Below are 18,153 nucleotides of genomic sequence, written 5' to 3' on the forward strand. Positions count from 1 at the left end.
CAACTGGATTTGTGTGCTTGTATTTCAAAAACAATAACAGCACTCAGCATGCAAGGTTTACAAAACTAAAACAGGGAACAGGCTTTCAAGCAGAGGAAAACTGAAATTTATACCTTGAGAACAACAAGATTCAGAATGGAAACAGTTGATAATTACTTCTCACTGCTGCATGGAATAATGCTCTTATAGCTACTATTGTTGGACTTGAAATAGTTCTGTCACCCTATCAAATGAAACACTTCCATAAAACATGTTTAACTCTAGAAGATTGAGGGAAGTGTCAGATCAATAGCAAGTGCACATTTCATGATAAAAGCAAACATTTAATCTTAACATTTCATAATACGAATTCTTAAGATTCCCATTTCTATAATGTTTGTGTTATTTCCAGAAGTTAGCGGGTTATATGGAAATAACATCCCAAACATGTGGTGTTAGATACACCACGAAGCATTAGAAAAAGAACCTTTTTGCTTAGAAAGGAATTTTTAAAATTACGCAGCAACTCCTTGTTCTAAATTCAGAAGGTCCAGATTCATATAGAGATATTTGCTCCTAAGAGTTTTAATTTTGATGAAGTTCTCTACAATATCACCCCTTGCTGGCCATTCCACAGAATAGCAGTGACATCTACTATATAAAGAAACCATAAGACTACCAAGCCAGTAAGAACTATAACAACCAGCACTATAACAACCAGCATTCATTACAGGCACAAAATGAAGATGGAGCCAACTAAAAGAAAAGTAGATAGCAAGAGATTCAAAGGGCTTGAAAATAAAATGTGTCTTTTCTCATCACTATGGAATAACTCAGTAAATGCTGCATGCATATTTTTTTATTATAATGTAAAAAGTAGCATCTTTCCTGTATAAGATAACAGAAAACTTCTTGTTCTTTAATCAAATTACAGTAATCTTGATGAGAGAGTTGATTAAGCTAAAAAGAAGACTAATAAAACAAAGGAGTTTCCAATAAGACCATGTGAAACTGTCTTTAACAGAGCTGGCATTAGTTATAATGAGCTACATTTATTCTTCAGCTGTGAAACAGCACTCACCTCCTGAATGGTACTGCTTCCTGAGAAGTTGAGGTTGTACTCCCGCTGGACTTCTCGATGGGTGATGATCAGCATGAAGTTTTGATTTAATGACTCCTGCAGGGCTCTGAAATGGTTGAAAGAAAAACAAGAAAATCAGGGATAAGCGTGTTATAGCTTGTTTTACAGTTAGATGCAAAAACCCCAGGGTACCCTAAACTCTACACGGACAAGTCCAGGCACAACATTATCATCGCTCTTTTCACTCTTAAATGCAAGGAGGCATGCTGAGAATGACCAAAGGCCATTCCTGATCTCCTTCCTTAATAAGCTGACTGCAGCCCTTAAAGCTCTTCTAATGTTAAATATTCTCAAAATTGAGAGTCACATCATCTTCACAAACATCAGGTACATTTAGCACTCATTATGTCATTAATACCAGGCTTGTAAGCATATTGATGACCAGTCAAAATATCAAGCTATGATGCACATTAAAAACCAATGGTAAGTAGAACAAGGCAAAGCATGCTCTCTATTCTCTGGGGTTACCTGAAGCATAAATCAAATGGAAATTCTTCCATTTAGTTTCAAAGCACATAAACCTAGCCAATAAGAACAGGAAAACTAACCACAGCAGAATTTCTCTTGGGGTTACTGAGCACTTAGAAAAGTTAGTTCAGCTCAAATTGTTTGAACCGTACATTCAAATATCTTTAATGATATGAATTAAAAGAAAATCTTAAGATACAGATTAAACAGGTCAACTTCATGTCACAAACTTGTTTATTGTGATTTTCCCAGTAACAAAACACCTAGATGTTAGAAACGCATCCTGTTTAATTAGGTACAAAATTATGTCAGTATCTTCTGTCAAAGGACATCTATCATTGAGAAAGCAATTATAGCTGCATACAAAAACTTATACAGGCTACGAAACTGCATTATAACTGCATGCTACACTTCTAATCAATATTTATGCAGACTCGACCCATTCAGTGACATCTGAAATTTGAGTTTATCTACTTTATGTTTCCTTATAACACAGTCTTACAAGAATGCGAAACATTTTTTTTTCCTTCAGATCTTCTCAGTTCCATCACAGTTCAATATGCCATTTCTCTAAGCAATAAAGGACAAATTCATTATGCAGATGAGCACAGCTGTATCTTAAGATACAAGAAGACAAAAAAAGACTGCTAGATTATGTGTGTCTTGATTTGTTAGTTTTTCCTTCTATTGTAATTACTGAGCTGCAGTTTGGCTGCTCAGATGGTAAGGAGCCCATGCAATACTCAATGGATGCTTTAGCAAGAGATGCATTATTTGCTTTAGCATCTCAAGAAAAATTACCTTACAAAAATATCTTCATTCAGCAACATAATTTGGATTCTGTGACATCTTATACATAACAATCACATACTACAAAACAAAATCATAAAGTGCAAGTTCTCTTGTCTTCGATGTGCTTTTGTAATACAGAAAACTCATTTAATTCATTGTTTATGCTAGGTATGTTCTAACGTACAATAGACCCTGTGCATGTAGCTGAATTAAGTGAACTCTGCTGAATGTGCAGTCAGCTCCACTTGTCACAAAGAATCATAAGAACAGGTTGGAAATATATAAAAATACCTAAAAGTCCTGCAAAGGAGACTCTGAGAAGTTGCATGCTTATTTTCATGGGTAATTCTAATTGGATTCTTAATGAGTTTAGCACTGCTGTAACCATATTTCTTTTGGCAAATGTTCAGTAGCAACTACAGTATCCTGCTGTGCTTTTCCAGATTCTGACTTTTTTTCTTTGTTTTTAAGCAAGTACTGGAGGCAACTGATATACATAACTGTTCTAAAAATGTTATTAATTACAGCATATGGATTCTATTGTCACAAAGGCTCTCCTAGAGCTATGTTTGACTCAAAATTAAAAGCTTCAAAGTAACTATATATTTTGATATCTCTACATTTTGGATTTCTAAACGTGAGAAGCAAATGTTGTTAACAAGTAAATTTCCTGTATTTACTCAAAGCCAAATACAAAGAGCGAGCTGAAAATTAGGGTAGCTTAAAGAAAAAAGTTAACTAAATAGAAGTTGTATAAAGAAGTGTTTACAATTCAAATACATGGCCAACTATTCACTTCTTTTTAACAGAAAAATAAGGTAACAAAGAAAACATACCAGGTAATGCTACACAGAAATACACTGCTCAATTGACCCAACCCTCTGAGCTCCCATATCAAAACTTTACGTGGCCTGGAAGCCCTAAGACATGGACCATATACCTTAGAAAGTCAAGGAGAGGAGGAACTGTCAGCGCACCTGATGGGCAATAGGTGCACACACTCCTCTGTAGGATGGGGTTGATTTGAACATGGCGCCAGAGAACCAGCCACGTAGATCCCTCCTAAATTAATTTCCTCAAGCCATGCTCAAATGTACAGTGTAAAGTTATTTAAGTAGGACACTACTACTGACAGTTGATGCTTTTTTCTTTAATTTAAGATTTGTACATAACAGCCTCTAAACACTATGCAATTTTCTAAAATTACTGCATCCACATATGCAGCAGTTTTGGTTTCCTTCAAATGTAACTAGTTGAACACCATCTTCCAAATGAAACATCTGAATTAAAAGAGAAAAAGAAAAGGAAGAGATGAGGATGAGAGGACGAAGAAGAGAATCGGTGTCGAACTCTGGTTCCCTTTGAAGGCAAGACTTATTTATTTTTTGTTGTTTTTTTGCCACCAACACTAACAGAATTTAATTAATCTGAGGATCAATTAGTGGTGAAAGGAAATAAATTCTGGAAGCAGAATTCAAGTGGGCCACTTTTATCAGCAGTGCTTCCCCCTGCTGCAAACTCTAGCTTTCAAAAGCATTGGCTGATAGGTTAATGTTACTTTTTTTTCCCCCCACAGCTGAATGATTACACATTCATGACAGCACAGGAGGGAAGGGAATTTGACTGTATTTTTAGGCACCAACTATCCATTATAGCAACTCTGCCTACATCTAGAAAACAAAACAAGTCTGAGAACAGGCAAAAGAAAATAGTCCTTGTTCTGATCAGATCTAGCGAGACAAACCTGGATCATCTTAGGATGACATATGGATTGCCCTTATAGCACTCGTTATCAGCTTTATCATAATGAGCAGGAACCTCAGTGACAGACCAAGATTCAGTTGGGGTTGAAATTGCATAATATGCAAACAAAAAGTGTTCCTCTTTAAAGCTGAAATTTCAAGCAAATGAAGTTACGAGAAAATCTTTCATTCAAATAACAGGATTAAGAGCCAGGAATGAGTTTATCTGTGGGCTCTCCATCCAAATTCTAATATAGCAGAATTTATCAACAGTGAGTCTCCTACATGAAAAGAAATAATATTTAGCCTAAAAATGCATAACTGCAAATAATGGTAGACTTAGGGGGGACAGCAACTGTGCAGTCTATGCAATGCTGAAGAAAGATTCCATAAGTAGTGGAGTTTATATTTTAAGCTTCTTCATCTTATTGTGCTGAAATGCTTAATATACAAAATGAGCTGCTGTAACCATTGAGAAATGGCAGATTTAATGCCTTCATTTCTGATTTAGTACTTTGCTAAATTGCATTTTTCTTGAAAATTTTATTAATGTTTTTAACTTAGAAACCGAAAGTACATCCTTAATCAGTGATCAGCAAATATTCCTTTTCATTTCGGTTCAGTTTTGTTTTTGTTTTTTTAAATGAAATGCATTCAGAATGTCCTAATAGGCAGTAACTTCCTCAGGCACAAGAATTTCCAAAACCTCAGAATTTTGTATAAATAGGCTTGACACAAGGTAATTAACATTTCCATTTTAAACTTACGGATTTATACAGGCTCATGTCAACAGAAGTCCAAATTTACTGTAATTACAGATTATTTACATTAAAACAAAATAAGAAATCAGTATGTAAATGTAATGTTTGTTGTAGCTAATGCAGCAGGAGATGGTAGATTAGGTTCAAACAGCAATCAGCAAATCTGGCTGACATGTAAATGAGCAGAAGTCCCTTTGTTTACATTCTACTGCATTTTAAACTTCAGGATTTTTAAACTGTCTCATGAGCAGATGTGAAAATAAAACATTAATCTTACCATCCTTATTGATGCTTTCAAAGTAACTAAAGCAAGGTGCTGCTCCTGTCCAGCTAAACAGACAATACTAATAATTGGAGTTGCAGGTTACATCATTCTTAATTAACACTCTGCTACAGTTGATAACATACACTAAGACACCGTGTCATAATCGCTGCTCTGTATCAATCCAAAAAACATGTACTCAGCAAAATACATACCCACTACTTCCAACGCCCGTATAATTTTTATTCCTGTCCACACAAACAATTACATTGCTAAAATAAATTACAATCACTTAGCAAAAAAAAAAATACAGCACAGTAATCACCTCCAAGATACAGAATCATAGAACTGTCTAAGTTGGAAACTATCTTCAAGATTGCCAAGTCCAACCATGAACCTGACCTAGAGTGCATTTGGTCAAGCAGCTTTAACTGCCTTCAACTTTCCAATGATACATCAGGTATACAAGAAATAGTACCTAGCACTTATAGATACACTCCTCTCCATTGCATTTTTCCAAACCTTTCTCCTGAACTGAACAGAGACAGCTTTCTAGAAGCACCTACAGCAACAAAGGTAAGAAAAGCCACTGTAAGGAATTGAAGAATCTAATACAACAGTTAGTGCAAGGGACCACTCACTTGGACAACTGAATAATGGATTTTCTTTGCTACCTTTCTATTTTAAAATGGATTTCCAAAGCAGATAATGTTTTTCTCACTTGTTCTATCCAGCAAATTTATACACATTCACTCGTCATTCACTATTACCTGATTACAGAACTACATGGAGAACAGAAGCAGAGCAGGCTGGCAGTCTAAGCAGATGAAAAAACAACGTGGGCTACTGAATGCATGGAAGGCACTGACGTACTGCCAGTAAAAGTAAGCAAGATCAAAGGAAGATGGAGAGAGAGGGAGATGAATTACTGAAGCTGCTGGGATGAAGCAGGAATTGCTAGAAATCATGCTTCACTACATCCACAGTTAACAGAATACACTGTCTTGTTCTAGATGTTGTACATGGGCAGGTATGGCTTTGCCAACCTTACACGTGCTGACATTTCATCTTCACACCTCAACTTACTAACACACAGTAGTCATTCACGGGGTTTCTATTATCTATGAGAGCTTTAGATATGCCACTGATGAATGAAGATGCCCCATGAGATTTTTGCTTGTTTAAACTGCAGGATCACTTTGCCATTCTATGCAGATGCCAGTTTAAGTCAGTTCTGGGTTAAGGCCATTCAGTCTGTCACAAACTTCAATGCCTACATGCCAACACACTGGAAAGAAATGTCTCAAACTTTATTCTCACAGAGCATCAAGAACAGAAACAAACTGAAGTTTATAGAGCTGAGACCAGACTACTTCTTTCAAAAAGGTATATATATAAAGCATCACATACTAAAATCTCAGGTTTCTCATATATCACTTTCTGGAGATACTGAAATAATGGCTATTTTTCTATAATTCAGAATAAAAGGCAATGAAAGAAAATGACAGATGAACACGAAAAGTAAGAGGCAAAGTTCCTTAACATCCATTAATAAGAGATGAGAACATCATGCTTTTAAAAATTGAGGCTATCAAACTAATCTGCATAATAACTGACCTAACAGTAGGCAGTAAACAGTGTAACTGGGTTTGGTACATTGCTTCAATTAGATGTTTTTTGATCTGCATTGATGCTTTAATTGGAGGCAAGCCTCCCCTTTCATCTAGGATTTATGACTCCAAGGGATGATCTAGCCTTCAAATTATCTTTAAGTAGCCACTAATTAATCATCATTTGCTATCCCCAAAGGTACCAAATTTATCTTAAAAATAGGCAGAACTCATCTCCTCTAAGAAACAAGTATAAACTGTAAAGGTAACACCCACTGTGATATTAGTAGGAAGTTATTCTAAACTGTTCAACAAAAAAAAGCCCAAGAACTCCATTTAAACATTTTAGTGCTGTTAAATAGTTTATTTCTATTAAAATCATCAGCATTTACTTACAAAAATCAGACACTGAAATTAAAATATACCAGGTTTCCATGTAGAAGATTTTGTTACCATCAACATGGTTTTTCCACAGTATTGGCACTATTCTTCAAATAGCTCGTTAAGCACAACATCTAATCATTCTCACTCAACTACAACTCCTTTCAGCACCTAGAATTCACATCACGGCTCAGTACTAACCTGCTCTTTCTGTTCCATTACCATTATTTCCTCTCTTAATGTTTGTACTTTATTTCTATTTATTACTTTTCTTTATAGTATACACAGTTTTCTTATTTCCTCCATAGCATACAGGGTTATGGGCCTAAGTATTATATCTTTTTCTATTGATTGTCAAAAGCTTTCCTTCATCATGTTTGTAGAACATTCTGCTATCTAACTACAGCAGCAGAATCCCCTCTTCAGGCAATCTGAAGGCAATCTAGTATACTAATTATGCAATTTGATCATTTCAAACTGCAGTCTTTCCTGCTTGCTTGACAATTCAGAATCAGAGCTACTCCTTTCACACTCAATTACAGTGCACCCTCTAGTGGTTTCAGAATAAAATTCATTTTTCCTGGTAAGAACACACACCATTCCACCTTCAAGAATCACATAGACAGGGTAGGAAATAAGACAAATAAATTACAGCAAAGTAGCTACAAATTACTTTACAACAATGAGGAATCCACATTCCATGAAAACTATTTACTTTTCAAACCTTTGCAATATTCACTGATTAGTGAATATTTTTGAGTATTGAAATTGGTAATAGAAGATATCCTGCTTAGAGGAAATTAATTAATCTAACTGTGTACACCTTATAAGTCCAAGAAGATATGACAAAATAAGGTAACACACACTTCAGAAAGAAAACCCTGGTCTGCTGGTATCAATTTGTACATGTTTATGTTAAATGAATCAATGTAATGTGATAAATTACAAAAGACCAGCTTTCATTTATCCGGGGACAAGGTTTTTAAAAAATCAAGTCATAAAAAATTGAAGATGCAAAATCTCATGTAGCTCATGTACTACACTACAGCTTCCTTAAAACTTTATTTAACAACCTTCTTTCCACAGTGAAGTGCAGAGGTAGTCAATCCTTACACTTGCATCTTAGAGCAGTGAAACATTTACTGATTGTAAAATCCTGCAAGCTGCTTCATAGAAAACACACAGAAAGAATCGATACAAGTAGAATCTATGGATAAAAGACTTACCCAGAATGACTTGAAGAAGGAGGAGGCAGGTCAGGTGTAAGAACATAAAGACTATTATTTTTTGGCAAGTGTAGAGTTTTTAAAACAGTCTGAAGGAAGAAAAAAATATATATGTAAATTTAAAACACTACCTGATTTTGTCATATTAGTTTACTTTACTCCTTTTAATTATAAAAGCTTCTTCACAACATCACCAAATTAAGATGTATTCACTGTTATTAAATTAACATCTCTGTAGGTGTGCTGCGTTGTATAGAAAAACACTGCAAAATACACTGCCATTTTTATAATGCTTTAGTTAAAGAGTTCCTTGTAGAGCTTTCACCTGAAACATACAACACTCAGAAACTCACAATCCTTGCACTGTCATCCCCACCCTCAGACCCTCACTCTGAAACTGCAAATTAAGTTGACTGAAAACTTACACTATCATCTACATCTCCAGTCTTCCACCCCTTTAACAGCATTTTAGACGCAGGAATCTGAAGTTCATTTTCTAGAATATGTTTGATATCTCCTGAAGACAAAAATGAAGAAAATGTCAAGAAATCCATGTATAAAATATACACATTTTTAATTCCAAAAGCAAGGAAAATGTACAGTGAACACCAGTTTTAGAGTAGTTACCATTGTAACACATATTTCAAACAGTAAAGAATAAATGAAGGTAAAAATCACATAGAATAAGAATGTGATTCACACAATCACATGAGGATACAGCAATTTGGACATATATTTGAGTAGCTCCACACAATGTATGCTGTCTAGATCCATAAATCTGCAGGTGCATGCTATCTGGAACAATGCACTTTGACAGAAATAAGATGCATCTGCATTACTGATACCCAGCTCCACAACCAATAATCTAGATCTAAGGAACTAAAGTGTTTGTATATTTGACCAGTCAGATTTATCAGTGTTTTTGCACACTCTGTTTCTCCATCCTGGCTTTGGACTGTTCCTGTGCTCTGAAGAGGTCATCCTTGAAGATCAACCATCTTTCTTAGGTCTCTTTGGCCTCCAGGGCAGTCTCTCCTGGGATTCTGTCAAGCAGATCCCCCAATGAGCCAAAAGCTGCTTTCTTGATGTCTATGGTTGAAATTCTATGATTTACCTTCCACACTTCTCTCAAGATTTTAAACACAACGCTGAAAGAAGTTAAGAAAAACCTATCACCTACTACACCTACTACAGTAGCTGAAAAACTCTGATTTGGTCACTTTTACATCTACTTTGGATGTAACTCATTGCAGCACCATGCCGTGCAAAGTAACGCTAATCAGGAATTCGACTAAGCACCACTAGGTGGCACCATAAAAATACCAAATCAAACGCCAACAAGAAAAACAAGGATCCAAAGTTTCAGCTCCAAAGCTTCATCACAGACAAAGTGACAACTCAACAAATTTTTAATCAACTATTTCCTGACGTATTTATTTATTTTGATCTGTATATTGTCTTAAAAAAACAATAATACTGTTTTTCCTTAGGAAGAGTAAATTAAGTCATTTGGGAAATACAAAAAAGAATATGCTTGCAATGGTAAGAACAGCATATTTCTAAAATATTTGTACAAAATGTATCATATTTAGAATAAAAACAAACAACCCTGATAACAAAACTCTTAATTTCCCCAAAAAAAGAGACAAATAAAAAAGAAGGATGCTACAATGCTTTTCACACATAGAAGAATTCTCTGAATTGTACCACTAATCTTACACAGAAAGGGATGATGCTATAGAGATTCAAAAAGGAAATGCTAAGATGATCCACTTATTTGTTGGCTGCATCTACACTAATCCTACTGCAAATTACACTTTCTTGCCTCAACTTAATCAGTATTCTTCATTTTGTTTATGAATTAAGTCCATAAGACAACTAGATGTCAAAATAAATATTTGATAGATCACTAACCCTTACAATGGATTAGTGAAATTTTGCTTTTTTTGAGCTGCAGAGGTCTGAAAATGATTAGGAGCTATGAAGAGTACATTTGGGGGGGGGACCTTTTTTGAGGGGTTTTCTTCTTTTTTCCATATGATTTAGATATTGGCAATCGGGCCTTTTTAGTTCTATTTTAACAATTTTACAACAGTTACGTCATGTTTACACATTCTTACCAACTGTAGAGCTGTCCTCAAGTACTACATCCACATTTCTGTCTCTGTACTCAACCCTGAAGTCAAGCATTCGAGGTTGTCTTTCCACTATTTGTCTAGATGGCACTACATGGCGAAATGCTGAAGAAGATGAAGAAGCAGCTGTAGAATGACTTGTGGGGCCATATGCTGGTCCTTGTAAAGTCTCTCCACCGTACTCACTGAAGGAGACACAGATAAGAAAGGATGAACATATAATGTTTAAATAAAGATTAATAAAGTAAAAGTATATCTCATTTCATTACAAAAAGTATTTTACATATCTGACTTGCAATCTCTAAGGAAACATGAAAAGCCAATAAGAAGTATCCACGTCAGTAAATTAACCTCATCTGAAAGCCACTGGAAAATAGGCTTCTATGTCTACCAGGCCTAATTTTAAACTTTTTCCACTGAAAGAAAAGAGACTTGAGACACATTTTACTGTCCCACCATTTCTACAACTGAATTATTTACTAATGAAGAAAGCTGTTAAGCAGACATCAAACCAAGCTGTTACCAAAGTCTGGTATAACTACTGCCCAGATCCTTCGCCCTGACAAAATGGTTATGAGTGCTCCAGTGTTTTGAATTTAAATGTTTTGAGGTCAGGAATTATTAACATAAGCAGAAATAGTACTTGAAACATAAGAGACTTGCTTGACTCTTGAGAGAGGCAGTAGCTCAACTCCTGTTCTGTTGTTTTCAGTTGCCTCATCAGTACTTAGGAGATCATGCTCCAGTGACTTCAAGGTATCCAGGCATCAACACATGAGCCAAATTTTAATTTGAAATCAGTAAAGCTAGTTTTAGAAGGGAGAAGCTTATTTTTACCCAGCATAATTTCTACCAGCAGTTAATGACCTAACAATGAATATAAACTAAAAAATAATTCAAATAGACAGTTGAGCTTTTTCTTCACTAGTATGGGAAAAATTGTGAAATCAACTTTGTCAGGAATTGAATTTGAGGCTCAAAAAACTGCTTTAAAAGGAGAATTATCTCATCACCTTGGGATTTAGAAACAAAAATGTAACTACTACACAGCATCATTCTCTGTATGTATACTCCATCCCTCTGTACTCACCTTTGCAGAATGCCATTTTCTTGTGGTATTACACCATTTATAGCTGCCTGAAAAGAGAAAATAAGCTTTCAATCAAGTATGCAGAAGAAAAAAAATCAATCAGGACAGGCCCCTATATTTTGCTTTTAAAAGTGATTGGTTTGCTTTAAAATATGCCACAAAACGTTCTCCATTCAGTAAATACCCTTGGTAAACAACACTGTTACTAAAGTACCTTCTTAAAATGAAAAACATATTTAAGTGAAAGTGAATGTGAACTGATGCTCAAGCTCCTGTATTGGTGCAATAGATTTCCCAGGTGTAGTGCAAAGGAATAAACAACCCATGCTCAGTAAATCTAACACTTTGTACACGCACACACTAAGACGACAGTTTTCAGACTCACTGAGCTGTGACAAGGCAGCCAGACAGCACGTACACAGAGAAGCTCATGTCTCCCAGAAGCATCAGGCCTACCCTAGGCTGTATAGCAGCGCTGCAAGCCTGGCATCTTCTAGATAAGTCCAACCTCCTAAGCACAACCGTGTGCCACAGAACCACTGAAATACCCCCAATAATCAAACTACCAGGACTTCTAATATGACTAACATCCATTCTCATGTGTCAGATACACCTGATCTGCTAGCCTGTATACCTGAGGAGTGACTGGTCCTTGATGAAGATAAAGCTGAAATTTAGAAGCTCAGACTCCTTGGTACTACATGAGGATTAAGTCAAACACTGTGACTATGGACTGTTGTCAAATCATAGAAACAAAGAATCACTCAGGTTGGAAAAGACTTTAAAGATCACTGAGTCCAACCACAATCTAATCATACCACCACCATTTTTACAAAGCAGTATTTACAGATGTGGCTTAAACAAGAAGCATCCAATAAACATATAGGTAGAATAAACCAAGATTTAAAAATCTTATGTTTCTTCTCTGAATACATAAGCATGAATTTTTACAGTTTCTGTTAACAGTTAATAAACAACGGTTAACAACTGAAGTCAAAGTATTACTACTGAAATCAAAGTAACTTTGATACTGTAACAAGAAGTGCAAAACATTACACAAAGACAGCAGAAAAAGACACACAGAAGAATTGGAGGTATCTATAAGCTACAGCAACTACCCACAAGGCTGTATCAAATTACAGTGAAAACAGCTTCCTACCAGAACACGTTTTAAATTAGTTTATCCATCATGCATGGTAAAAACCAGAAGATTCTTTTTAATGTGTCTCGTTTATCATCAGTGTGGTTTTTGCAGTTATACACAGCTCTTGATCATGTTCATCTAATAAACCTCCAGGAAAAAGTGGGAGGTTCTGGTTTGTTCAGGCTTTTCTGTATCAGCCCCAATACTGTTCAGCAAGATACACAAGTCAGTCAAGAGATAAAAACATCCTTTATTTTGCATCTGTGGGATATGAAAACCAAACAGAGGTTCTTGCACCACAGGATCAGTAACAACCTGGAGAAAAAGAAACTGCTTCAGCAATGAAGAAATACAGCACAGCAGGGCACCTGCACACTTCTTCTGTCAAAGCTCATGTCTCAATCTCGGAGGATTAAATCAGCTCATTTTTTTCTAAGCCTAATCTGAGGGGCTAAATACGATAGAGGCTCCAAGCAATTTTCTTGAACAAATGTGTTATTCAGTTTTAAAGCCCCCAGTTCTGTAAACTTGATAACATCGAAGGAGCACAACACTAAGAAAAAACAGCAGCAGCACTACGTATGTTTTTGATGGAAAGACCACTATTAACCAAACACCTTAAAAACAGTCTGTGCACTGTTTATTAAGAAAAATGAAAAACTAAGAATACGTAGATGACAAATGGTGACAGTGCAGATGTAGATACTGCATAAACATTAATGTTCTTACGAGACATCTATAGGTGGACACTACAAAGAAATGGGAACAACCACCCACTTTAGGATAGCAGCAATGTTGCTACTAAGAATTAATTAATAAGCAAACACATTAAGGCTGTTCCAGACTCTTCTTCTACAGCATCAGTCCCCTATGGGAGAGGATCAGCTCTGTGCAATGAAACTACCATTCAAAAGTATTTCTTTTGTCTTTCCAAGCAGGGATCATCTAAGCATCAAAACCAGCACGTGTGACTAATACGCAGTAGTTAAAGATATAAAAACTGCTTCAAGTGAAATATATAACAGGTGCAGTAAATCTGCTCATGGGTTATTAGATAAAGATGCATGTCTGGCTCAGAACATTTCTTCAGCTTCAGGATGTTACCGGGGAAGCAGCAGTACATGCTTACTTCACAAATTATTTAAGAAATTTTGAGCTAAATTCAGTTATTCTTTATTTATATATTTTGCTTAGAGACTTTCATATATCCAAGAACTGAAATTACTTAAGAATTCACTAAGTCCAGCATAACCTGATTTAAACTGTCTCAATTTTGACAAGACAGACATCCAGAAGTTCCAATATTACAACACTGAGTCTCCTTCATCTAACAGCGTTAAGTCATACTGAGAACTATGACTAAGAATCTTGTTCATTCAGAGAATGGAAAGACAAGAATATGACAATACTGGACTGACGAGTGCCAATTACAAAGGTCAAAGTAACAATACTTTTTTCTGGCGCTAGCTTCACAACAGCAAGTTTCCAAATTACATTATCAAAATACATTAAATCCAGTGGAGCAATAGGATTAATAAGAGGTTATTAAAGCCATTAAAAGTTTGGGCAACCCAGGAACTCAGTAGTACTCAACAGACTAGAATTGTTTAAGTGCTTGAAGAACGTTGCGAAGCAGACTCTTAAATGTAAAGCCTTTCCTCAGGGGAATATTCACTGAAATAATCACATGTATTCAGAATTGACTAATCTATCTTCCACTGGTACAAAACAGTGTTAGAGGGGAAAAAAAAACCAAGACCAGCCTTTTTTATTAACCTGATGAAATAATAATATTGATGACTTCTCTCAAAACACAGACTTATGGTACTGACCATTAAAAAATAACTAAGTACATCTCATGGTGTCTCTCATCCTGGAGGGAGGAAATGATGAAAAGATGCGTCATTTAAGATAGTACAAATTTATCTCCTGAGCTTAAAATACTCAGTGGTTATCCCTAGTATTGAAAATAGACCAGATTTGATAATTATATTATTTAGAAGCAGAGGTTTACATATATCAACTGACTGCGTGCACAAACCAGACTGGGAATTCCTTCCTCTTCATTTTACTCCACAATTTACAAGTGATACTTAGATAAATTACCTTCAGTGCTAAAATCAGGCCCAAATGAGCACAGCCAAAGACTCTCCCAACAGCTGAGATGGGAGAGGAGCTTCCTCAGCCACCTCTTGTCACTTCATTCTAGTCTCCATTACACACAACTGTTTTGGCTGCCAGATACAGACCCTACCACGCAGATCCTTTAAAAACTTTCCACATTCAGACTTTTACCTCAATGAAAACCAAGAGCAGGTGGGATCCAGCCTGAAATGCAAGAGTTATGGATTCTCTTCGGGAAACAACCCAAGCATTTTCCTTGAATGAAATGAATCTTGAGAAGTATGACTCACAATCAGCTTTCTGAAACTGGATATCAGAAAACATCTCTGAGCAGAAGAAAGCATGTTGCTTAGGGCATTTTCTTCTAATTCTCTGGTATTCTGTCAGCTTGACGTGAAAGAATTTCTCCTAATTACATTTTTTTGCTTTACTCTATACTAAGAAACATTATGCCCTCATGATCCATATCTTTAACTCTCTATGAACTTCAGCTAGAGCTATCTTTGATAAAAGAAACCATTTATTACAGCTCTCAAAAAGCAATATTATTTCCCAAATGTTACATGCCATACTCTACATTTGTTTTAAAATGCCTGGAAGAATACAAGAACAAAGTTGTGCATTCTGTGGCTATCCTGCTCACCTTGCTTTTTCTACCTATTGTATATTTAACATGGTGTTATGTCAAAATATTTGTTCTGACCCCCTAAAACTACCAGTTTAGCCAACTCTATATTAAAATTACATGTACCTAGAACCTTCTGCTGTGATCTGATTATAACCATATAAAGTGGAAAAACTGGGAACAAACCGGAAGCGTTTTACTCACTAACACTGATAAAAACATACAGCAAATACTTGTCAAATAACTCACACAAATTGGATTAATAAAACGAAGGCTTACTGAAATCAGCAGTAATAGAATCACTTCTTTTTGCACTCAGACACTGGGAGTGTATCATGAGATTCCCAAGCAAACAAACATGGCTTCTGCCCAGCTTTACACAACTGCCTAATCTTGCCTGTTAAATCTGTATCAGCCTAAATGTGAAATACTGTAAAATGTTCTGCACAAACATAAGTTATTTTAGACCAGACACATTTACAGGCAAGATTCGCTATCACCTTCCTACACAGATACTTTAAAACTACTATTTCAATGAGTAATGTCTGTTTTGGGCTCAAGTTACAAAAATTATTATTCGGTTTGGATTTTTATATGAATGCACTAATATTTAAATCTTCTTAATGGTTACTTACTATGCCCCAGTAAATTAACAGGAGCAACCTCTACCTTTGTTACCATCACCAGGCTGTACAAAGCAGAGAAAAGAGTGAGCCTTTTCCTGCAGTTTGCATTATACTTGCTGGCATTTCCCCAGCTTCACCAGTCTCAAAGTATTTCCAAGCGCTAGACGTTAAGTTACACCCACAGTTCTTACCAAATGCCAGCATTTGTCCCCATCGTGGTTAAGATTTAACCAAAAGCTGTAATTGAACTACAATGAAAAGTCTTTCTATGCATTCTGCTTTATTTCAGCTCGCTTTCTTTATAACAAATATACTTCATGAAAAGCTGTGAAACAATAGAATTACTAATAAAGCAAAAAATTAGCATTTCATCAAAAATGCCACATGAATATATTCGTACAGATGATTCACATCATCAGCAAGAGAGCGAGCGTTGAAATAGTTTGCAATTAGTGCTCAAGATGTGGTTTCCCACTTTTCCCCACTTCTTTGGTGGCTTCAACAAACTTGTTCCTGTAACTCATACAACATACTGAAATGCAGTAGGAAGCCTTTCAACAGTTAGATACACTCCCATAATCCTGGGGAAAAAAAAACCCCACATCTACACGGTCCTTTAATTGCATATTGTTACTGCATAACTCCACAAATAAAGCTCAATCTCAGATTCACAAATGGATGCATTTTTATGGTGTAATGATAATAAAAATCATGAGCACATAAAGAAGGTTATTGATCAGTATCAAAACACTATTGTCAACAGAAGAAAAAAGGAAAGGAACCTACTCCACAATTATCCAATTAAAAATCATATATATGCATGGGAAAAGAGAGGGTTATGATATATCTGCTGGTTTCTGACACATATACACATACTTTGGCTCTACTGATTAACATCACACATTTTTACACTAACACTGCTTCATCTCCTAACATGACAGAAACAAAAGCTTATGCTTGATATCAAAGCATATTTTGTTACTCCTTAAAACACTAAACTAGACAACAAGAGAAACGGATAAAACAGAGGAAAAAAAAATCTGTATTCTGAGCTCCCACACTTCTATCCCTCTCCAAAGTGTTTTATGTAAATTTGAACAGCAACACTAACAGGGAAAGGTTGGGAATGGCTACCCCAAGATAATACACTTTTTGTGCAACTTTAAAACTGCTCATTGTTGTGGCATGCCAGTTCCCAGTGAGTATTACAAAGGTAGAATGTGGATAAAATCTCATGACACAACATGACTTTTAAAAATCCTGGAAGCACTGTATGTAGAATAAGGTCGCTTTTACTGAAAAAGGCATAACACGAAACGTCCTGATAGAATCCAAGTTACTCTCACCGTAGTCAACTGACTGCTTAATCACTAATCAATAATAAAGAATATTTATACAACTTTTAGCTTATTTTGGAAGCCAGAAAATGCAGAGCTCAAGTATGCAGAGTACAACTTGACTACAGTGTTTCAGCCCACGTTTCAGACAAGGCTGTGGTTCTGGCACTGCACCAACCAGGTCTTTGAGGATCAGATAGTTTACTGAAATAAAACTAGGACAGAACACAATTAAGATACTCAATAGTAAAATATTTATATTGTTTTTCAAAATACCCCGCTCTGAAAGCCTGGTGGGTCCAGATGACTCTCAGCTTACCATGGTCCAAGTCTTTCACATTAAGGTTCGCTTGCAAAACAGTCACAGAATCTGCAGACGCTGGTTCTCAAATTAAATAAATTACTTCATTTTACTCCTACTCATACATTCCCAGCATGATTTCATGACAGACTAATTGCTTGTCAAACACACATTTAGAAGATGTATGCAATTTTCAGTTCAACTAGTTATAGAGTAATACACGGCAAACTACTTTCAGATATCTTAAAACACCAATTACCAGCCACTTAACTATTAATATACTCTAAAATTTGCTCTTAAATTGCAATGTTTAAGGACAAATTAACGCTAAGCAATCCACATGCAGACTGCCAATCCAGAGGTAGAATCCTTTGAAAATAAGCATTTGTGAAATGTAAGGCAGGCGAGT

General features: G+C 35.8%; 1 protein-coding gene across 2 annotated transcripts in view; it reads right to left on the reverse strand.

The window, feature by feature from the left end:
- FAF1 (Fas associated factor 1) overlaps positions 1-18,153 on the reverse strand; it is a 128,056-nt gene that overhangs the window by 91,997 nt on the left and 17,906 nt on the right. For both annotated transcript variants that reach the window (XM_015870465.3, XM_015870466.3), the window contains exons 3-7: positions 11,588-11,634; positions 10,483-10,682; positions 8,788-8,879; positions 8,363-8,451; positions 1,061-1,166 (exon numbers count right to left, since the gene is read on the reverse strand). In XM_015870465.3, the coding sequence (XP_015725951.2) occupies positions 1,061-1,166; positions 8,363-8,451; positions 8,788-8,879; positions 10,483-10,552 (357 nt within the window). In that variant the 5' untranslated portion in view covers positions 10,553-10,682; positions 11,588-11,634. The remainder of the gene's footprint in view (positions 1-1,060; positions 1,167-8,362; positions 8,452-8,787; positions 8,880-10,482; positions 10,683-11,587; positions 11,635-18,153) is intronic.

The sequence above is a fragment of the Coturnix japonica genome, chromosome 11, assembly GCF_054131305.1.
Source record: "Coturnix japonica strain WE chromosome 11, WE-NBRP24, whole genome shotgun sequence".
NCBI lineage: Eukaryota > Metazoa > Chordata > Aves > Galliformes > Phasianidae > Coturnix > Coturnix japonica.